Source organism: Panthera leo, chromosome B1, assembly GCF_018350215.1.
Source record: "Panthera leo isolate Ple1 chromosome B1, P.leo_Ple1_pat1.1, whole genome shotgun sequence".
Lineage (NCBI taxonomy): Eukaryota > Metazoa > Chordata > Mammalia > Carnivora > Felidae > Panthera > Panthera leo.
Window position 1 is genome coordinate 147,333,891 of NC_056682.1, and position 23,981 is coordinate 147,357,871.

Sequence of the window (23,981 nt, forward strand, 5' to 3'; positions counted from 1 at the left end):
CTGCAGGATCCTGAACACTGCTTACTCCACCGTAAAGGCCTTTCCCATGACAATGATCACAGAACAAATACCCATGATAAGTACACGTGTCACACAACAGAATCCTTTACTTTCCCCAAAACTTGCACATATGGAAATTAATGCACCTAGGAGGGATCAACAATAGACTTCAACAGACTTCTTCCTCATCTCAGATGTTGCGTTTTACAGCTAAGTCTTGGGGTGCCTACATGGCTCAGTCAGTTAAGCATCCAACTTCAGCTCAGGTCATGATCTCATGGTTTGTGAGTTCAAGCCCTTCGTTGGGTTCTCTGCTGGCAGCTCATAGCCTGGAGCCTGATTCAGATTCTGTGTCTCCCTCTCTCTCTCTGCCCCTTCCCTGCTCACACTCTTTTTCTGTCTTTCAGAAATGAATGTAAAAAAAAAAAAATTTTAATTTAAAGCTAAGTCTTATGAGGTTGAAAAGGGGTTCAGTTCAGTTTAAAAAGGCAATAAACTAACACATAGGACGTGTTGTAATTTCTCCATTTCAAGGAAAAGAATCCATGGAAAACTATGTGTTAAAAAATGATCTGCACAAGAAAGTCTCTGTATATTCTGAACAACAGAAGGAGGTTTTCTTGCCACTGTCCCCAAATCACAGCTTTATTTTCCTATCGTGACTGCCTGTATTATGTTCTTTGTGCTGGCCTCACGGTGCTTCCTCAGTGCTTTCTTTTCCACTGGTTTTGTTGAATGATCTGATTTAGTTATCACTATGCTCTCATCTGGATGAAAAATAACTGCCCTATTTGGATACAGATCAGATTTATAAAAATCCTGTTATTGACATCACTGTTGCAGTTTATTTCGTTCATTCCTACCTTATGAACGAGGAAAAGAGGGAAGAACACCCTATTCACATACTTCATCTCTGTGTCCTACCACTCTTGGTTTCTCTTCCCCACATGGCAGGTCTCTCGCTGGGAACATATACATATGTGCTTTCTGGCCAGCACAATGTTAGTTTTTAAAAATTAATTCGTTGCAAATATTTAAGAATCACTAGATTTCACATAAGAATTTGAGTTTTCAGCCTCTTTCTGAAAATCAGAAAATGAAGTAATATGGAGGGCATATTCATATAGGAATAAGCAAAACTGAGCGGTGCCTGCCCCCTTCTGATTAGGGCATGAGCTCTTAAAGGTCATCATGGTCCCCGTCTGTAAGAAAGCCAAGCTAGCCAAGTGGAAAAGTCATGTTCAGAGTCCTCAGTCCCCAAATGTTCCAGACATTCCAATCTAGGCACGAGACCTGTGAATAAAGAAGCCTTCAGGGGCACCTGGTGGCCCAGTCAGTTGAGCATCTGACTTCGGCTCAGGTCATAATCTTGCGGTTTGTGAGTTTGAGCCCCGCATCAGGCTCTGTGCTGAAGCTACTGTCAGCACAGAGCCTGCTTTGCATCCTCTGTCCCTCTCTCTCTGCCTTCTCTCTCCACTGTCTCTTTCAAAAATAAATAAACATTTAAGAAGCCTTCAGGGGACTCCAACCTCAGCTGTTACCTCGCTACAAACATGTGAGGCCCAAGAGAGAACCACTCCAGATGAGCCCGTCAACCACCAAAACCATGAAAGGGAAGAATGAAATGGTTGTTTCAAGCCTCTAAGTTTTGGATTAATATGCTATGCAATAATAGATAAGGGCTAAAAGATAAAAGTGCTCTTAACAGACTACATACAATTATTTGAAGCAATTTCTCCCTTTTTACTTGGGTCAACACAGATGTCATATATCATTTCCATTTCATTTTTGTGTTTAGGCAGAATCTAAAACATGAATGTGCACAGAGAAGAAAACAAAAGTGGAAGAAAGCAATCTTCTGAAACAGCTGGGTTTGTTTTTTGTTTTTTTTTTTTAAGAAGGTGGATGGCAGCATTTATGAATGTCACATAGGTTAATCAGTAATAAGCACTAAAGTAGAAGGGACAGAGTTTGAAAAGAGAATGAATCTAGTTCTTTTCCTAAGAATACTGGCTTCACTCACTACTCTGTATTCAGCATCTAGCACAGTGCTTATTTTTTCTTAGCTTTGTACATATTTTTCTGAATGATAGAGGGCATCCACTATCATTTTTTATCCATCTTTCCTACCACTAAAATGTCAGCGGTTACTTACACAAAAGGACGGCAAATGGCACCTGCAGAGTAACAGACTATGGTTTGTACAAAATAAGTCAAGCCAGGGTCTTTACAGCTTAATGATCAGGCAGATTCAAGAACAGGAGAGACAACTCTTAACTTGTATTCCCTTAAAGCTGAATCCTACTGATAGACATGCAAATCCAACCTCAAGCAAATCCCTCAATTTTTTGATGACTGTTTGCTCTTGTGTAAAATAAAGGTAATCATGCATTCCCAGAAAAAGTGTTATCATCAAGCTTAACAGAATATGGCCCATACATTCAAGGTAGTAGATCTAAACCCCGTGCCCTGCACAAAATTAAAGCAGCTGATATGCTTTTGCCCAAATGGAATTGTATATCCTCATTTCCTTCCCTTCTTTTCCCCACTTGTGACTCAAGCCAGATTTCATCGAGCTATTTTTGTAATTACTAAAATGCTGGAAATATAGCAGCAGGCCAGAAGCAAAGTAAAATGCAGCATCCAGCAAAAGAAAGAAAATCACGCTGAGTAACTGAAAGGCCATCTGCTTCTAGCTGAGCTGTAGGGGTGAGGAAGGCAATCTGGGCTGTACTATTTGTGTCTCCCCCAAACCAGACCCACCTGCATGTTGTCAGTGGCATCCCCAAGCAGTCCTCCAAAAGTGATAGCATTAGTTACAGTTGCCAGATAAATGAAGAGAATTGCTGAAAGAGCCTGAATATTTAAAGCATCATAAAAATCACTGGCAAAAAATGGTGCTTTCCTCTTTATGTCCTTAATGAGTCCACCACAGAACCTGGGTAGGGAGAAAGCAAACATGTGACAAGGTAAAATAAGGTTGTCATCAAATTAACCAAGGGTAACTCATTCAACCACAAAGAATTTGCAGCCAAAGTGTTTGAATCAACAAGCTCTATTTAACCACTTAAGGGAAAATGGGAAAACTGTGGAAGAATAAATTTTCTTCTATCTGTCTCTGTTTTGGTCCCTAAATTAGGTGTTGCATTCCCTAAAGAACAGTTGGTTTTTAGATGAGAGTGAATGGCATAGATGGATTAAAATTTCTCACTCATTGTAGAAAAACATCACACCCATGAGCAGAGCATAGAAGTCCTTTAATAATCTTGCGTTGTTTCCTTTCCAGCCCCATTCATCATTCCACACGTGTTTACTGCGCACCTGTGATATGCCCAGCACTTCTCCAGGTGCTGGAGACACAACAGTGAACAATACAGGCAAAGATGCCTGCCCTTGGGGATTTTCCTTTCGATATGGGGGACAGACAATATAAGCAAAACGGGTGGTGCTAAACATCAAGGGAAAAAATTAAGTGGGGAAGAAGGTTATGAAATGCTAGAGAAGCAATGGCTGAACTATTAGAGTGGCCAGAACAGGCCTCCCGAACCGGTGACTTTGGGATAAGGTCCCGAAGGCACGAAGGAAGAAAGCCATGCAGGTATACGGTGGAAAAGCATTGCAAACGTAGCCCCATTACACACATTCGCAGGTCAGCTGCCTTAGTTATGCATCTGTCAAACTACCCTCCCAACCAAACCTCACGTCTCAGCCTTCCCCACGCATACCCTTCCTTCTGCCTGTGGGGCCCCCCCTCAGAGAGTTCAGATTTCCACCATGGGGCTATCACACTTTATCGGGACTGTCTGTCTGTGTGTGGGCTTGCTGGCCCTCGCTGCATCCTGTGCCCCACTTCAGTTTTTGTGGTCTGCGTAGGGCTGTGCGTGGTGCTGGGCAGGCTGCAGACAGTACATTGGGGAAAAAGTGAGCTATCCAAGAATTAAATTCCAGTCTGATTAAGTAAAAGGGCTGAATTCCAGAACTCATATCTATAGAAAAAGGAAAAGAATATTCCTAATAAAAGTACTTTGTAAAGAACTGTTCAGAAAACATAGGGGAGAGGAGGTTTTATGTTCTCTATTCTTTCAGAAAAAAAGGGGAGGGAAATAATGTCCCCTTAATTTCAGAGAGAAACCCAAGTGGTCATCAGAAGAATGAAATCATTTTATTCAGATTCAATTACATCTTAAAAAGACATACTTTTGTGCTTTCGAAAAAACCTTTAATGTTCTTCAAAGGTCCTATCTTCGGGTTCCTGGGTGGCTTAAGTGTTCGACTTTGGCTCAGGTCATGATCTCACAATTTGTGAGTTCGAGCCCCATATCGGGCTCTGTGCTGTCAGCGCAGAGCCTGCTTGTGGTCCTCTGTCCTCCTCCCCACTGTCTCTCTGCCCTTCCCCCTGCTCGCACACTCTCTCTTCTCTCTCTCTCTCAAAAAAATAAACATTAAAAAAAAAAGTCCTATCTTCATAAAATCAGTATCCTACTTAAAATTTTATTTAATACAAAACAAAATGGAGAACCTAATAGTGGAAAGAAAAGGAGGAATTATCATAAAAAGAGATTTACAAAAGCAGTCTGGGAATCCTGAATCCCCAACGGCAGGCTAAGGAGACCATGACCTGTGAGTTCCTCATTTCTGTACCATGTTGCCCACTTATGAATAAATGTACAGAGAAGGGAGGGACGCACAAAAGCCAAATGGGGAAGACAACACATGACTCCACCTTCCTGCCACGGGTTCACACCGACCTGAAGACCCCGCTGGCTTTCTCTCCAACACCTCCTCCCTCACTTCATGGCCTGGACGCCAACCCAGCACACACCAGGCTCTCTGCTGTCCCCTCCCCCTACCTCACTTCTGCTGGTCTATCTCTAGCTCCTGCAGGACTTTTCTCATGGGCTTTCCTGCGGGACTTTTCTGTAAGGCCTTCTCTGAGTTCACCCTTTATATTGGAATGTCTTTCCCCTATCACAAAACCCCCTATTTCTGTTTTCGTTTTCCCCCATTAAACCATCACCACATTTTTTAATTTTCTCATTGCTTGTCTCCCACTACTACAAAGGAAAACCCAAAAGGACAAAGGGTTTTTGTTTAATTCACTGTTGCATCCCCAGTGCCTGTGATTTATCAATAGAAGTATCTGTTGGCTGCACAAGTATACAAATCAGTGAGTAAAATGCTGATAGGGAGATGTAGGGAAATTAAGATCTAAAGAGATCCTCATCTGGGTGCCTCAGTCGGTTGAGCAGCTGACTCTTGATTTCTGCTCAGGTCGTGATCTCATGGTCATGAGATCCAGCCCCACGTAGAGCTCTGTGATGACAGTGCAGAGCCTGTTTGGGATTCTCTCTCTCCCTCCCTCTCTGCCCCTCCCCTGCTCGTGTCACAGGCAAGCATGTCCTCTCTCTCTCTCTCAAAATAAATATTTAAAATAATAAAATAAGGAGATTCTCATCGTGAATGGCCAAATAGTCCATCAGTTACCGTCCAGTTCGCTGCAGTTCTTCACAATCCGCATGTCCTCCTCCTCCTCCTCCGTGGCCTCCGTCATGAGGCGTGTCCCCGTTCATCTGAACATTCTCTCCACCTGAGTACATATTCTTTCTAAGCAAGACAACAGAGCCCAAGAGAATATCAGTTTCTTTTACTCGTCTGCTTCTTAGCTGTGCCACGCATGAGACTAACGAGATGGACTGAAAACCCTTTGGGAGAAAGATCATTTCCTTCCACCACCCTAACGGACAACTCTTAAAGTGTTGTATTTAGAGGGAGGACAAATGACTGATGAATAAAAAGCTTAATAAGTTGCATACTGTATAAGACAGAAACCGTTTCACCGGGAAAACAACAGATTTCCAGAAAACGGCTTCTCCAAATGGTCTCACCCGATTTTTTAACCTCTTAAATCTATAGGGACTCATTTTGAGCAAACCAGTCTTCTACATGTGCAGGAAGTCCCCAACACATCCTCCAAAAATCTCTATGATGTATTCCAATATCATAATCTGAGATCTCTAATTTGCAATCACTGAAGAAGATAACATATAACACTCATTTTACAGCATCGACAAAATGTCAAACCAAAGTACATACGTAATTCATTTGAGATAATACATCAAGTTAAATGTGAACCTAAAAACACAATATTAGGACAGTCACCTGACCCCATTTCCTTTTGTGAGCACAACCTCCTTCTCAAGGATGAAAACTCCCAATTGCCCGATAATTTACCTTTTGTCAGATGATGGAAGGCTCTTAGGAGGCTCTATCCTGATTGCTGGGTCCCATTCCCCAGGTGGAAGAACAATGACTTCATCGAGGAACTCGTCGATACCAGCAATCAGGTCCTGCCTGTCTTTAGCTTTATAAGCAATGTCATGGAACACCTAAAGAATAATAAGAGATATGCTGATCCAACAAGAGAACCCTCTACATGCCTCACAGCATGTTAAGCCTCAGAAAGGCAATCTGTAATCCACTTTAACATTTATTTCATATATGTTTAATATAATCATATTCTCATATTTCCTATCAGCTTGTCCCAAACTATTTTGGCATTCTGATTTTGAACCCTGAGAATATAAGTGGAGGCATGAGAAAACAGCTGTGTTTCTTTTATATGTCTTTTTAATCAATACTGTAAAACAACACTGTCTTTCATCTCCCACTGGTATGTAACATTGCTGATACAGTTGCTGTGGAAGCCAGATGAAAATGGTTTGGAGAAATATACAAAAGAATCATTCTCTGAAATAAAAATGACTGGGACAAACCATTGCTGGTAATTCAAAAAGGAAAAGTTCAAGCTGAGGATTAAGATCGGGTTAAGTCCCAAACACTGCAGCTCTCGAACACAAATAATGTTAGCTATTAAAAAAAGAAAAATCTAAGTTATGCTGGTAACACATAAAGCAAAGGGCTTTAAGCAGGTGATCATCTGTCTAACCTTTTAGCAAGGCAATAACTAAACCAGCCAAGGCAGCAAATGCTTCATGTCTTTTATACAGATATCCAAGAAGGAGCTCCAGAATTTACATAATCCTCTTTGCCAATCATTCCATTCTTCTAACCTAGGTGACCATCTGAAAGTACTTTACGCATGAGCCTTTCATACCTCATCAGTCAAATTCTTTAGTCTCCAGGACAGAAGATGGCTCCTGTTCAACATCCTTACCTGTTCTTAAAGATTGCTAGTAAATCTCTTCTCCTCAACAAGAATTTTTAAAAGCTATGAAACAAATTACATGTAATGGTCCGGGGGGGTGTGAGGTTGAGATTAGGGCATTACAAATGCCAGCATCTCATCTGTGGTGCTCTAGCCGCTAGAGAGGGTCACTTTTCCAGCCTCCCCTGCAGATAAGAATTGACAGTTTTGACCAATGAGATGAAAGAAAAAAGCTGTCTGAGAAACCTTTAGAATACCTGTTAGACTGATACGGCTAACATTCCCACCCTCCGTCTCCCAACACTCCCCGCTCCACGCCCCTTCTGTATTCAACCTCCCCCTCCTCAAACTTGAATACAGAAGAGATGGCTAGAGCTGACTGCAGCAGCCCTCTCAAGCCCACAAAGCCAGAACCTTGGCTCTTGATTGATCATGAAACAGTTAAGTTAAACTGACTCTAGCAACTACCTACCTCCAAGTAAGCCCCAAATAATTTAAGCCACTATAAATCAGGTTTTTCTGTCATTTAGAGCCTAAAGCAGTTCTAATTACTGCATCTTAGGAGGAAGGATTCTTTTTTAAAGAAAATGTAAACACATGAAAATAAATAAAAGAGCCCCCTGAGATGCTTAGTTGCCTCAAGGGGGAAAAGCCAGCATAGCTATACATCAAAAATGCTCTCAGTCCCACATTAAGTAACCATCTGAGTAATCACCAAATAAAGCTTCCATAACTAAATGCCCTATTCTTCACTTAACACATGGAGAAGCTAACAAATTAAGTAATAAAGCAAAAGTGAAACATTTGGGAAAATAGTAAGCTAGAAAGACACAGAAGGAAAATCAGTGATCCCATATCCTAATTGTACTTCTCCTACTATGAGACTAGTTTAGGGTTTCATCATATCTAAAATGTGTGAACAACATTCAAGCTGTTATGAGAGTAAGGTTATAATTCCAAAGCACTAGAAACTCTGCAGTAACAGTTGCTAATGCATTTTAGTAAGTGTTAATTCCTTCCCACAAGATAAGAAGACCATAAAAACAGGTACTTTCTGATACCTAAGGAAAAAATGCATGATCCATTTTATTATGCATTACTTATAGAACCCATTATTTCTGAAACAATATGGTATAAGGACACTTGAACTCCCAGGATGAATATATTAAGCATTTTAAGAGGTAAAGTTTAAGTTAATACAGTGATTTGAACTTTTTAAAGAATATTTAACATATATCTCTTTTAAGAATTGCAAATGCTTAGAAAAAGAAAGGAAATTATGTTTTATTCCAACACAAAATTTATTTTTTGAAAACTGTGTCGAGACCAGCGCATCTGCCACGAATGACTGTACCTTATGCCATAAAGAGGACTGGTGACCACATACTCTGACTTGAGTAAATTGTGACAGCCAATTCATAGTATGAAAACTATACAAGCGGGACATTCACAAATCACCATGTTCCAGATCCCCTACCTCGTCAGACATCAGGGTGGCAATGGCTCTGCCGATCTCATGGTAGGACTTGGCTTTCCCCTTAGGACCTAAGAGAATGAACAAGAACCTAATGGAAGAGGAAAGAAGCAAAGGCTATAAAACACATTTCATCAAAGTCAATGTACATAACACTGAGACACGTTTATCCTATTTGTAAAAAGCTGAGGTCTAGAATTCATCTTTAAGACAAAGGTAATATTCATGGTAATATGAAAGATACTCTTTCACACTATCATGAAATACAAATTGTTGTTTCTTTGGAGGCAAAGAAGAATTTAACATGGAAACCCTGAGAAGTTTATTTACTGAATAGGAAAACTTCACTTTAGGAGTCATTCGATCTTTCTTTCCTAAACTTTCTTCTATCTCCATTTCTACTGACTTTGAGAATCTGCGGAGAAAACCCATTAAGCACAATAACTAGAAAGACTTAGTACATCTTCAGATTTCTCTGACTTTTCCTTACTCAATATGAACAGTGACAAATGATCCTCTCCATACTTTTAAGAAATATTTCTGCTCAGAAGTGACTGGAAGTCAGCAAAAACCAAGTCCTCTAGAAGTAAGCCACATGCTGACAGCCAAAGTAAAGAAAGAAAACTATGAGAGAAATTCGAAATAAAGCATCTTTCATGGACAGTTAAAATTCTTTTGTGAGTGTCCTCATTTTCCTTCCCAAACTTGTTTTCTTGATAATGTACACGCACTGCTCCACAGTAAGTAGGTCCTGGAATTTGCAGTAATGAGCTTATCCCCACTTAGGTTCATGTCTCAACTAGGGAGGAAGAAACCCAGTAAGTAAGTGAATAAGAAAAAAATATATAAAAGGCAACACTGGATACATCTCCGCCTTGCTTATAATCGTGTCTTACCTAACATGGAGACAATAAGGGCAATAAAAATAATCACATCACATGTGCTCAGCTTTTTAAAGTTTGCAAAACATTTCATATTCATCACCTCATTTAAACGCCACATACCCTTTTGCAATAAGGAGAGGTATCCTATTCCCGCTTAATGGTGAGGATACTGAGGCTCAAGGAGGTCAGTGGATGAGCCAAAGACGTGCCTAGTAAATGAGAGACAGTAGATAGGCCTTCTCACCTCCTGTTATTTTCAACACACAATGTGCCTAACATTACCTGCCCAACCTATACATGGGTTTACAATTCAACAGAGAAAAGTTAACCCACAATGACTCTCACAGCTCGTCCTGGGGAAAGATGTTGTCGATACTTAGCTGGGGACAAGAAATCTCAGGTAAAAATTTATGGGACCAGGGACGGGATGGGATTTGCTTAATACAATTTTATTTTATACTTATTTATCTATATACCTCACTTTAAACAAAAATGGGCCAACAGCAAGTACTCTTCAAAGTGTTAGGGTCGGTTCCAAAAAACCCTTGAATAAATTTTTTTTTTCATTATAAAATTCAGTCCAAAGGGGAAAGGAAAAAAAAAAAAAAACAGAAATCAAGAATGTAAGAAGGTATCTGAAAGTTTGAACACTCAGACTTCATATCAAAATAGCTATAAAACCATTCAATACTTATTTGCTTAGAAACCAGTTCTGGCATGAGGCGGCACACTCGCTTTCAAGTATTATCACGGTAGATGAAAAAGCAAAAGCAATCAGCAGGCATGAAAGTCTGTTCAAGTATGAAGGAAGTGATTATTAAAATTGGATTTAGTTATTCTAATATTGAAGTTCAGTTGATACTAGAACTTCTCTTCCTTTGAAGTTGGACCTAAATTATACACCCCTACATACAGTATTATAAAATGCTTCTTAATGACAGTAAAATGTACTATACTAAAGGGAATGATCACTGATTTGCGTGCAACATATGCAAAAAATATTTAACCACCTAAGCAAAACAGAAATCCCATTTAGGAACACCTACAATACTGGTCACGTTGCCCAGTCCTATTAGCCAGTCTAGCAATGGCCAGCTGTCAGGCAAGACAATAAGAACATAGTTTTGGGCAAAGGGGGAGAATGCAGTGAGGAAAGAGAAAATATCGAATACCTGGATCCTTTACTTATTCACACATTTTTAAATAATGGTTTCCTTTACTTGCCATTTTTTGTTATTTTAATGTGTCTAAATATTAGTTTTTCAGTAAGACATAATACCTAAGATCTTTCTGGACCCACTCTGCACCTCTTCCTACCTTGCCGTAGCATCTCCATCATGATTATAATTTACAAACACACATTATGGAAATACACACTTACCAACTGACACATGAACTATCAGGCTGACTATATGGCAACAAAGACAAAACACTATCTTGCTAGAAAGTGAGACAAATACTCTCATTTATTAGTAGTCCTCAAATATAAACTTTGGCAGATGAGATGGGTAACCATCCCAAGAGCCGAAAGTAATGGAGCCTCTAACTTAAGCCCTCTGGGATGAGGGAATATATTTTCTGTAAATATTTCCTCTAGTCTCTGCTAAATAATACCGAATAATGAATGGAAGTAGCAGCCCAACAGTGACTATAACATGCATCAGAGCAATAAACCCAATATATGAGAATTATATTGTTTCACTAACTTAGATATAAAGGTATGATTTCTCTTTGTGTGGTAATGTATTTTTTTATTAAAAAATGCATATATATTACATATAATATACAAATATTTATTAACACATATATATTGATTTGTTCTTTAGTGGAAAATCATTAAGTGACCAATAGAAATAAAATGTTACATATCAGCTAAATTTTTCCATTACTCCAGTCAGGAACCATTCAGTAAATTCAACCTCTCAAAATGATACAGAGAAGAAATCTGGCCATCTACAAGTAGCAGGAAACATCACCTCAGGTCAAGAATTTCATCTGCAGGGACGGAAACCCTGAAGAAGCCCCTGATTTTGGACTGCATTACTGAAAAGGAGATGAGAAAACTAGGATTGCAGAAGAACTCATCAAGTTGAAGTTCCCTCTGCCTGAAACATGTTCTTTCCCCTTGAACCCCTTGAAGAAGCAAAAGCTGTTACAACTTTTATGACAGAAGTACATCTTGCCAAACTCAGCTTTTATAATGTACTGAAAACTCCTTTCATGACCCAAGCTGTTTTTTGTCAATGGACAGATGTTATTTTTAACCAGAAGCTTTTTTTCCTTATTAACAAATTAGAGTAAACACCACATTTGTGTGGCTCGAAGGGCACAGCCCATGTTGACAGCTGGGGAAAAGAAATTAATTTATGCTACTGAGTTCTTTTTATTCACTCATAACTAGAAATAAAGTCATAGTTAGAATCTTTACTAGTGCTAGCTGTCTCAAGAATCTTCATGAGGCACTTCTACTCTTGTGAGCTTTTTCACATACCTAATTATGCCTGGGGAGGATGCCTCTAGCATTCTCCATAACAAAAATAAGTACCAGATGATCTCTGTCCGGAACCAATGGACTGTACTCATATTCACAAAATAATTATAGGCAGAAACAGAGCACAATATCAGAAGAAGAGCCAGCCTTCCTAAACCACTCAATCTTTGCAGAAAGGATGTGCACCTCCCCCCCGTCCTTCCTGATATATCACAGCTATTTCTAGAATAAACTCAGCATGTACCAATCCTTTACTCCCTGCTCTCAAAACAGCAGTGAATCAAATAAGCCATTATTCATATTTAGCAGTTTTGGAAATTATGACTGAACTGTAGCGTCCACAATAGATGCATAAAGACCATAAACCCACCACAACCAACCACATTACATACGATAAATAGCAGATAGCAACTAGAGTGCTGGGCAAGACAGAATTGAACTAGCTACACCATTGTCCCAATCCCTCTAGTAAGATTTTCTATCATTTTGATAATTAAGCACAAACTGCTCTTTAAGGCAAATCATCATTTATCACATAAAATATATACTAACTTACAGTGATATGAAAAGGGTAAACATTCTAAATTTTTAGAGGACTAGAACTTATGGAATAACTACTTGTCTTAAATGTGAAAATCAAGATCAGAAAAGAACAAACTGATCAGGGGTTTTGATTTCTCTTCATGGGAAAACCCTAAAGTATTTTGTTCTAATCCATTCTAAATAGCTCCTTAGATTCTCCCTAAAAGCCCGGCTTCAGAGTCAGAAATCTGCAGTTCTATTTCTAGCACTGATCGTGAATCTTCCCTTTGCCTCCATCTCTCAACTGTCAAGTGGGAATAACAATAGTTATTATCCCCTACATAGCTCATAAATAGGAGTGAGCAGCAGCCTGTGTGGACAGATACAAGATGACACCAAGCAAAGTGTATGCAAGATGCTAGGAAAATCATAAGCACATCCTACGAAGTCACAAAGAGTAAAAGAATGGTTCGTTTGCTTTCACATGGATGGCAAGAAGGACTCCTAAGCAGAGAACATCCACTAAGTTGGCTGTAGCCCTGGTGCAAGCAGAAAGCTAAAGCAGAAAGCTAAGCCGATAGGAGGGTATTGAATCTTGTGGGCACTACAGTCACAGAGCTGCGAGACCCACACTTCCTAAAAGATGCATAGCACTAATACCACTTATCATAAATAGCAATAAAGCAATAATAAACATAAGAGCATAACGTTCTAAAGGGAAAATGACCATTACAAAATGTACACCACAACAGACATTTCGGGTCTCCCTGCAGTACAACAGGCAGCACGTTAAAGCACAAGGCTGAGTACGGGGCAGTTCTTCACAACCGACTACCACATTCCTTGTGGGATTTCCTTGATTGGATTTCACAGGATGCAGCCATTGTAAATGGCCCCACATTACTCATACAGAAAAAGGCTAATGAGACTCCCTACGCACTGATTATAGCAGGCACCAGTTCAGAGGACAGCAAATGGATAAAAATATTTCCTGGAAAAATGTTAACATGCTTGGATATATTGTTCAGACTATTGCCCTGAAATAGTTTTATGACATTATTGAATTACATTCCCTTGAATTGCCGGGCTCCCTTTGTTAATTCAAATGATGCTGTATTTCACCTCTAGACTAGTACCACTCTCCTGTACAGAAGAAAAGAATATGCCAGACAGGAGCAGATGATAAGAGGGATACACAAATAGTCACGATTTGCTACTCAATGAACTTGTATTATTGTTAAATAAAAAGCCCTCTACAATATTTTTTACTTGTAGCCTCCAAAGAAGAAAAGTAAGAAAAATGAAAATACAAGAGCAATTTAACACTTCTTGGCATGTTTTTTTTCTTTCAAGCCCCAGTAAAATCATTCCACAGAGACATAAACAAAACCATAGGAGCACAAGAGCTGGACGTCAGCCCTGATCTGAGTCAGCTAGCTGTTCGCCAGGTGATTGCTCAGATAGAACTGCAAGGCTCTGCTGGAATGTTTTCAAGTGAACAACTAAGTTACAGAAAACACAAATCATGATAATCCCATCAACTGAATAAGCTACAATCTTCTCCTTCTCTCTGCCATTTGTCCAATGACTGCCTACTAATGACCAGTATTATTCCGATCTATAGTGTCTAAGAAATATAAAAATAGGGAGAAAATACCCGTATGAAAGAAAAACTAGCCTGTAATCTATGAATGGAGAGGCCATAAGGAAATGTTCTGATTTTCCTCCTAACGTGGCTCAAAGCAAACCTGGAGCCCCTTGTCTCTGTCAGTTTATCATGCCAAGACCATCTGAGATCACTGAGGATTCACAACCCTTCCTGCACACCTGAGGAAACCTAAAAAGAGAAAAGTCACCTGTCCTTGCCCTGTACCCACAAAAAGCACCCCCCACAAAGTTCCTATTCATATGGTAGTTTTATGGTATCAAGTCAAAGATTACAAGCTTCTCTTTAAACTCTTCTTCACCACAAGTTTAAGTGAAGCATTAACTTCTATTCACCTACTGCACTCCGAAAATCAGCCTTCTAACTCTCGAGCTCAGCAGCAAGGCAGATAAACTGGATGACTTCTGAGGTGTTGCGTGGTGTAGTGAGTACATGATCATAATTAACTGTAATATGCTTCCTTTTAGGATAAGAATGTATATAACACATAACAATAAAGTGTGCAAATTTAAGTGTGTAGCTTAATGATTTTTATATATTCATGTGTATATATACACATATATACTTACATGTATGTATATATGTATGTACCTATTGTCAATTTTCTGATAAAACATAGAGCAAATGAGAGCAACTCTGACCTCTGAATCACTGACCATCTGTATGACCCTGGACAAGTTACTTAAACTCTCAGACTCAGTTTCTTTATCTGTAAAATACACATACCCATAGTTTACAATTTAAACATACTATGAGAATTAAAATGACTAATCCATAAGAATAAACTAGCACATGGCCCAGTTGGTTATTATTATAATTGTTATTATCACTACTATACAAGTGCCAAGTAATTTGATAGCATGAAAGATGAGCTAAGGCATCATTTCAGATTAAACCTCTCCGATATGCCTACTCTGGATGTATCCTCATTCCACTGATTATCTAGCCATGATTTCCCTATAAGCACATTGTGGACCTCAGCAGGTCAGGGAGTAGCTTACCTTGTGGGCACAGGGACCTCAGTCAGGGCACCCAGCATGACCGCCTGCTGGAGCCGAACAAAGGCAATGAAAGGAGTATCCAAGAAGTCAACCTCCCCAACAAGCACGTTGGAGGCTTCTGCATCACGTGGAAGTTTTTTCATGAACTTATTCTTCAGCTGCATGGGAAGAGCCAAGAAAACACAACTTATTTCCAGAAAAGGGAACAAGAAGAGCCCCTCCATATATCACTCAAGGAAATTCCACACAACAGGCTCTAGCTAGCCATTTTTCTATTATGTTTAACCATTCTGTTATAATAAACATTACTCTGGACTTTGAATTCAAAAATACTGAGGGTATAATCACATGGATTACATATAAAACAATGTTTACATATAAAAAATCATTTATTTATGCACTCACTCAATAAACATATGTTCAGAGTCTACTATGAGGCCAGCATTGATCTACACTCTAGGGATGCAGGGATGAATCAATGAATTACATGCCTTCCTTGGGTCATGGGTCACATTTCAGCAGGAGAGAAACAAAATATGATTTACAGTAGTGATAAATGCTAAGAAGGAAAAATAAAATAGCTAAGAGGGTACTATTTTAGGTCCTACTTGGTCAGAGGAAGCCTCTGAAGAAGCACATTTTACATTGGAGTGAGGCGACAAGCCATGCCAGGATCTGCCTAAAGAAAATTCTACGCAAAGAGAACAGCAAGTGCTAAGGCTCTGAGACAGAAAAGAGCTTGGCAGAGAGGTTTAGTAAGAAGGTGAATGTGGTAGGAGCTAAAGCAGCAAAGGAGAGAAAACAGCAGCAAATGAAGTTGCATAGGTAAGGGGGAGAGCCAGGTGGTAAGGGCCTTGAAGGCCACAATTAAGAGTTTGGAATGCTTTAGGTAGGACTTGCCTGCTAAAAATCCAAATGAAAAGGGGAGTAGAAAGACATACATTTAGAAGATACTACCATGTAAAAAGAGTTTAAGACCATGAGACAGAATGACACAACCTTGAATGGGAGTACAGATAAAGAAGAGGGATAAGATCTAAACCCTGGGCCATTTTATCTTTCATAGAAATGGGAGGAGATGTAGGCAGAGGGCACTGACAAAGAGCAGCCAGTGAGGCTGGAGGAAAACCAGGACTTCATCAACAATCAGGCGAACAAAGGGCTCAATGAAGAAAGTTTATCAGCTGAGTCAAAGGCTGCTGAAAGTTCAAATAAGATGAGAACCAGGAATGGATCAATGAGTTTGTCAAGAAGAAGGTGCTGGGTGATCTTGACAAGAGCAGCTATGGTGGGGAGTGGGTGCCCAGTGAAGAATGAGAAGTGAAGAAGTGGAGACAAGGGAGTAGAGAGATTTTGAGAAATGTTGCTACCAAGAAAAGGCAAGAAATAGGAAGACAGGTAAAGGAAAACATAAAACAGAATTTCTTTTAAATGGCAAGTGTGCTAACACTTTGGAATGTTAATGAGACAGATTATTTCTGCAGGAGACAAAGGGGACAACCGCAAAAAGAGCTCAGGGAATCCGGAACTATGGAGAAGAGAACCGAGAAGTGAGATGATGAGGAAGAGGGAGAAAGGGATGTGGGAATTTGAGGAGAGGGGTAAAGGCTTAAAGTAGTTTTCTTAGGAGGCTTATCTTGTAGGTGTTATTCGTCCCTTTCCCTGCCCTCCCCAACTCCCACTTAGAATAGGCTTGATGGAGCACTCTTCAGTGAGTGGGAAATACCTCCCACAGGTCAAGGAAAACATTTCAACAATCGTGGAAGAAAGAGATGTGAATTTTGCAGGACCGTATGAAAGACAACAAACTTCTGATATATACTTATCATCAACATAAACATCCCTCCTCTTAGGTCAAAAGTTACTAGTATAAAAAGAACTCAGTACTTTTTGCCATGGATTAAAGTGGAAGGCATGCCTCCAATTTTCCCCATTCATAAAAAAGTTATAGTAACAATTTCCACTTAAAGAGTTCTTTTTTTTTTCCAAGTAAGCTCTAGACCCAATGTGGGACTTGAACTCATGACCCTGAGATCAATAGTCACATGGTCTACTGACTGAGCCAGCCAGATACCCCCATTTACAAAGTTCTTAATTGGGTAAAATATGTGACATGAGAAGTGATCCCTACAACTCCATCACTCTCATTAGTATTTTTATAAAACTGTTTTTTTAGTTTGGCACTTCATATAAGAAGAAAGCTATGAGGCAAAAGCAAGGACATCAAAGCTAATAATTTTATGGAAACAAACAAACAAAGCAAAGCCAGAGGGAGGGGCAGAGAGAGAGGGAGACACAGAATCTGAAGCAGGCTCCAGGCTCTGAGCTGTCAGCACAGAGCCCAACACGGGGCTCGAACTCACAGACTGTGAGATCATGACCCGAGCTGAAGTCAGATGCTAAACCGACTAAGCCACCCACGCACCCCAAGATAGATATATTTTTAGATGTTAGAACATGACTGCCTCTAAGTAGTAAGGGAGTTTTCCAAAGTTTATACCATTAATCTTCCAAGAAATGTTAATATTTTTTTAATGTTTATTTATTTACTTTGAGAGAGAGAGAATGTGAGCAGGGGAGGAGCAGAGAGACAGAATCCCTAGCCAGCTCCACACTGTCAGTGCAGAGCCCGATGCAGGGCTCAAACTCATGAACTATGCGATCATGACCTGAGCCAAGATCAAGAGTGGGCTGATTAACCAACTGAGCCACCTAGGCACCGCTGCTAATATATATATTTTTTAAATCTTTTAGATTTTTTTTTGGTATTTTTATTTATTTTTAAATTTACATCCAAGTTAGTTAGCATATAGTGCAACAATGATTTTAGGAATAGATTCTTTAATGCCCCTTACCCATTTAGCTCATCCCATCCCCAATCCCTCCAGTACTTTGTGTTTGTTCTCTGTATTTAAGAATCTCTTATGTTTTGTCCCCCTCCCTGTTTTTGTATTACTTTTGTTTCCCTTCCCTTATGTTCCTCTGTTTTATATCTTAAAGTCCTCATATGAGTGACGTCATATGATATTTGTCTTTCTCTGACTAATTTCACTTAGCATAACACCCTCTAGTCCCATCCACGTAGTTGCAAATGGAAAGATTTCATTCTTTTTGATTGCCGAGTAATACCCCATCATAAATATATATACCATATCTTCTTTATCCATTCACCCATTGATGGACATTTGGGGTCTTTCCATACTTTGGCTATTATTGTAAATCTCTCAGATTCTATAAATATTAAAAGAGCAGCCATGGGAAGGGTCTAAAAACAGCAAGTTGCCAAAACTGTTATTCTCACCTAAGAAAGTTGCAGTAATGAATTGTTCTCTATAACACAGAGTAGAGTATAGGGTATGGCTAAGTGGCACAAATGCATAACAAAATATCGCTGCTCGAATAATCTTCCTCAGATTTTTCCCAGAGAGTTCCCATTATCAACAGTGGACACAAAAATCTATAATAATCTGATTTTATTTCCCATTCTCATCAGCAGATTCATTGTTCTATCTAGTTAGGCAGGTAATCTGATCATAATCCCATTCTATTTTATGTAGTTAGACTCCCACACTCATTATAAAATAACCTTCCTTTCCACATTTCTACCTTTTCTAAACATTCTTCAGAGCTCAGCATGAGCCACTAAACCATCTCAGCCCACTTTCTTGGGAATTCTTGAAACACTCATTTCTGAATCATACTTTTGTTAAAGTTTAAATCTTTTCCCCAAGTTTCTTGAGGATTATAACAGTTTATCCGCCATTACATTGGACACCTACCTTGCATATAATTCAGTGTAATAAATATTATGAGTGGAAAGGATAACTCTGTAGTACTAAAATCAGACCAAAACCCATCAAATGCCCAGGAAAGTTAGAGAGCTTCTACAGACTTACTCTAGAACCTGCTATGTCTGGATCTGTCACTAATCAACTACCTGACTCACAACACATGCAGAATATCCCACAGTTAATTATATATCTCTAAAAAATGTCTTACTGGGCACCTAGGTGGCTCAATTGGTTAAGCGTCCAACTTTGGCTCAGGTCATGATCTCGCAGTCTATGAGTTCAAGCCCCACATCAGGCTCTGCACTGACAGCTTGCTCAGAGTGTGGAGTCTGCTCCAGATTCTGTCTCCCTTTCTCTCTGCCCCTCCCCCACTCATACTCTGTCTCTCTCTCCAAAGTAAATAAACATTAAAAAAAATAATAATTAAAAATAAAATAAAATAAAAATAAAATAAAAAATGTCTTACTAGTACTATGTTACATTTACTAAGATTGTCATGCCCCTACTAGGAAATTAGTATATTTTTAAGGCCAAAGGAAATATACCATATTCTATATGCTCTAAAGAGAAGTAGTTGCAAAGCCATGTTCCTTTAGATCAGCACATCTCAAACTTCGTTTATGAAACACTAGTGTTCTCGGAGAAACTAACAGCTAATCTAAAATAAACAGGGGTGCCTGGGTGGCTTAGTCGGTTAAGCGTCCGACTTCGGCTCAGTTCATGATCTCGCAGTTCGTGAGTTCAAGCCCATGTCAGGCTCTGTGCTGACCACTCGGAGCCTACAGCCTGCTTCAGATTCTGTGTCTCCCTCTCTCTCTGCCCCTCCCCTGCTCACACTCTGTCTCTGTCTCTCTCTCAAAAATAGACATTAAAAAAATGTTTTTAAATTTTTTTTAATGTTTTTATTTATTTTTGAGACAGAGAGAGACAGAGCATGAGCGGGGGAGGGGCAGAGAGAGAGGGAGACACAGAATCCAAAGCAGGCTCCAAGCTCTGAGCTGTCAGCACAGAGCCGGACGCGAGGCTCAAGCTCACAGACAGTGAGATCACTACCTGAGCTGAAGTTGGACGCTTAACCGACTGAGGCACCCAGGCACGCCCCCCCAAAAAAATTTTTTTAATAAATAAAACAAACATGGATGGTGCCTGGGGTACCCCAGAACTCAGCCCCCAAGTGCCTCTTTCCTATCTACCCATACTCCCTGGGTACAGCTCATCAAATCTCATGCCTTTAAATACCATCTATATGTTGATGACTCACACACTTGTATCCTCAGCCAGGACCTCTTCCCTGAACTCCAGACCTGTAACATCTCCACTTGAAATAGGTATTTTAACTTCACCTATCCAAAAACTGCACCCACCCTACCCGCCTCCCAACAGTCTCCTCAAACTGGTTCTTCCTACAATCTTCCTCATCTGGATAATGGTAACCATTCTTCCATTGCTCAAGCCAAAATCTTGTAGTCATCTTAAATACTTAGATACTTAGATACCTTCCTTTAACACCCCATACTCAATCTGCCAGGAAATCTTATTGGAGCCACATGCAAAGTATATCCAGAATCTGACCATTTCTCACCGCCTTCACTGCCACTACTCTTGTCCACGATCATCTGCTCTGATTATCTCTCTCCTGGATAATGGCATTGGCATCCTAGCTGGATTATCTGCTTCTGCAAGTTGCACCCAATCTATTCACCAAAGTAGCCAGAGTAGTCAAATCAGGAGTCAGATCATGTCATTCCTCTTCTCAAAGCCCATTTCACTAAGAGGGAAGGCAACGCTGTCAGGACAAGACACAACCCCAGCATTATCTGGTTCCAATCAACAAGCTGACCTTATTTCCTCCTGCTCTCTCCCAGTCTTCTCCATGCCCATCACTCAAGACTCCATGTCCTCCCTCAAAATGCCAGCACATTCTAACCTCAGGGCCTTTACACCTGCTGTTGTTTCTGAATGTAGTGTCTGCATGGTTCTCTCCCTCACTTCCTTTGGATCTTTATTTAAAAGTCACCTTTTCATCAATGACTCTTTCCTGGGCCACGTTAATTACCATTTCAACCTCCTTCCCCTCACAAATTCTTCTTACTACTCTTCCCTGCTTTATTTTTTTCTTTCTCTGTACTTATTACAAACATATTATGTTTTATTTATCTTTATTATCTGCCTCCCCACTAGAATGTAAGTTCCATTAAGGTAGAAATATCCATCCTTTTTTTTTTCAGTGTTGTATCTCTAATGCCTTGAAGAGTGTTGAGGAGAAAGGCTGAATAAATATCTCACCGCCTGAGATATTTGAATGAACAAATGGTGGTTATTATTTCTACTTTTCCCAATAGGCTTTTCAAACTCGCTCTTAAGAGTTCTGAAAAACTGTAGGGCCTGAGTGACTCAGTCAGTTGAGCGTCTGACTTTGGCTCAGGTCATGATCTCACCATTCGTGAGTTCTAGCCCCACTTTGGGCTCTGTGCTGACAGCTCAGAGCCTGAAGCCTGGTTCAGATTCTGTGTTTCCCTCTCTCTCTGCCCACCTCCCTTTTATGCTCTGTCTCTCTCTTGCTCTCTCTCTTAAAAAATAAATAAACACTTTTTAAAGATTTAAAAAAAAATGTTCTGGATAACCACTGCCTAGGCCATCCAAATGGACAAAAGGCCTAGTATGGTTATCTTAGTGAACTCCCCTGATAACAGTGATTGGTCCAAAGGATGGAAGCATGACTCAGCCAGGAACCACCCTTCTGGGAAATTAATATTTGAATGTACAAAAATCAACATTTTCCCCTTCACCTAAGGTTATTCCCCTGTGTTGAAAGTGTCTGTCATAGGACTGTCTACACTAGGAAGGAGAGAATGAGGTTAGCACCCAAAAGAAACAGACAAAAGCAGGAAAGAAAAATTGATAAAAAGAGAGATTTCTGAGCCCCAAATCCCAGGCCCTGAGTTACTGCAACGTCTCCATTCTGTGAATTCATCAAGAATTCTTACTCATTACATAAGCTAGAAAATTCCATGTTGAGTTTAAATTAATTTGAGGTGATTTCTGTCTACTGAAGAGTCCAGACCCTTCACAAAAATGTATTCGTCAAGTAAATTTGCAGAATACCAAGTTAAATAAGGTTAAATGTTTCTATAATACAGACACTCTCAGAGCCTTGAATATGCCTCTATGCCCAGGAATGCTTTATCTCCCACTAGGAGATAAATAAGGTATGTTATGATATGAAGACATTTAAAACCGCTAATTTGGACAAATTTTTTCACCTCCCATTTAAATCCATTCTCAACTCCATGTAATTCTCTTCAAACTTTATGGATGCCTATAACGTTCAAGGCCTGGCAGTGGGCACTGCAGAGGACAGAGAGACCCTACTCTAAGAAAAAAACTGTAAACATTAAATAAAAAGGTGAAGAATAATCAGGAAATAAAAGCACAATAACAGATCATTAAGACAAGAACAGAATCTAGGACTTTTAAATCAAGTTGAAAATCACCCAATAAACTCATCTGGATTGAATTCCAAAGATAAAGTTTGACATTCCTTTCCTATAGATCACTAGTTGCTTCTCCAAGGGATACACAGCCTGGATGCTATGCAGGGTCAACTACAAGAACACACACGGTGAATACAAATTCCTTCAGCCAACTTTAATTTCAAAGAAATAGATCTCAAATGGCTGCCATGTGGAGCTACAAACGCAACCCCACCAACTCTGTGAATCCAGATGTGTGCATTTCAGGTTCCTTTTATACTAGCTTGTATTCTTTCTTCCAGAGTGAGATCTTGCCATAATTACTCAGAAGTGTATGTCTTGCCTTCTGCCATAAATGTTTATTCTTGTATTTTTTTTTAAGAGAGAGAGGGCTCAAGGGAGGAGGGGTAGAAGGTAAGGAGAGGGAGAGAGAGAGACACAGAGACAGAGAGACAGAGAGAGAGACAGAGAGAATGAATCCCAAGCAGGCTCCATCCTCAGCATGGAGCCCAACACAGGGCTTGATCCCAAGATCCTGGGATTGTCACCTGAGCTGAAATCAAGAGTAGGACACTCAACTAACTGAGCCACCCAGGAGCCCCTATTCTTATAATTTCCAAAATTTCCTTACTTTCTAAGTAGTGTCCTAACAGCTCAGTGATCACAGTATTAGCGTACCAAGAAACTAGGTTACTTGGAATGATAGCTCGGTGAGATGACGGAAAAGTCACTCACACAAGCGCTATGCATCATATATAGGTAACTGAAAAGTCAATCTTCTGTACTCTACTCAGCCTAGATTCTCCTGCTGTCCTCTATGAAGGCAGTTTTTAGGTTTTGTATATAGGACGCATTACTAAGTAATTGCTAACCAACGTCAATGGATTGGGATGACCATTTGATTAACATTACGTCCTCCTAGCCTCCTTACTATCACCTTCAGATCTATAGCATCACCTGGTAAGTAGGTCCAAGCTACCATATTATTCCTCAGTCATTAGGCAGGTCTTTAAACCCTACCTCTTTTTGTCTGCCATTATTGGCACACGTGAAAACAAGTGCATCTGTTATAAAGTGCCATTTTTAACCAGGAGTACTTATAGTTTGTCATTTGAATCTGATTTATTAGAAGTGATCCTATGGGCTGTTCAATGTCCTTACCACAAGTGATGTTTTACAAATCGTAGAAACTTGAGGATACTTTCTCATTATTTTTTCAAAGCTTACACCTACTGCTACCCCATTCCATACATTTTCCTTTCCTCTCAATGAGAATAATTTTAATCTTCCAATTTGTATTTATTCTCAATTCACCCTGCTTAATGACTCATGTCCATATGCTAACATCTACCTGCTTTCCTGGGCAAAGAGCTTATTCCTGGCTTTCTTATTGGTGTTCTTTCCTGATTTCCCCCCCTTCCATTCTCTCTGAAAATTGCTAGCTCTGATTCCTTCCCAAACAAACTCATCTTCTAAGCTCAAAATCATTCTAGATCACTATAGGACCATGTCCT

At 39.8% G+C, this 23,981-nt stretch overlaps 1 protein-coding gene across 1 annotated transcript in view; it reads right to left on the reverse strand.

Moving 5' to 3' along the window:
- SLC4A4 (solute carrier family 4 member 4) overlaps positions 1–23,981 on the reverse strand; it is a 350,038-nt gene that overhangs the window by 97,995 nt on the left and 228,062 nt on the right. The window contains exons 8-12 of the mRNA XM_042936217.1: positions 15,204–15,361; positions 8,643–8,730; positions 6,232–6,386; positions 5,485–5,604; positions 2,764–2,938 (exon numbers count right to left, since the gene is read on the reverse strand). Of these exons, the coding sequence (XP_042792151.1) occupies positions 2,764–2,938; positions 5,485–5,604; positions 6,232–6,386; positions 8,643–8,730; positions 15,204–15,361 (696 nt within the window). The remainder of the gene's footprint in view (positions 1–2,763; positions 2,939–5,484; positions 5,605–6,231; positions 6,387–8,642; positions 8,731–15,203; positions 15,362–23,981) is intronic.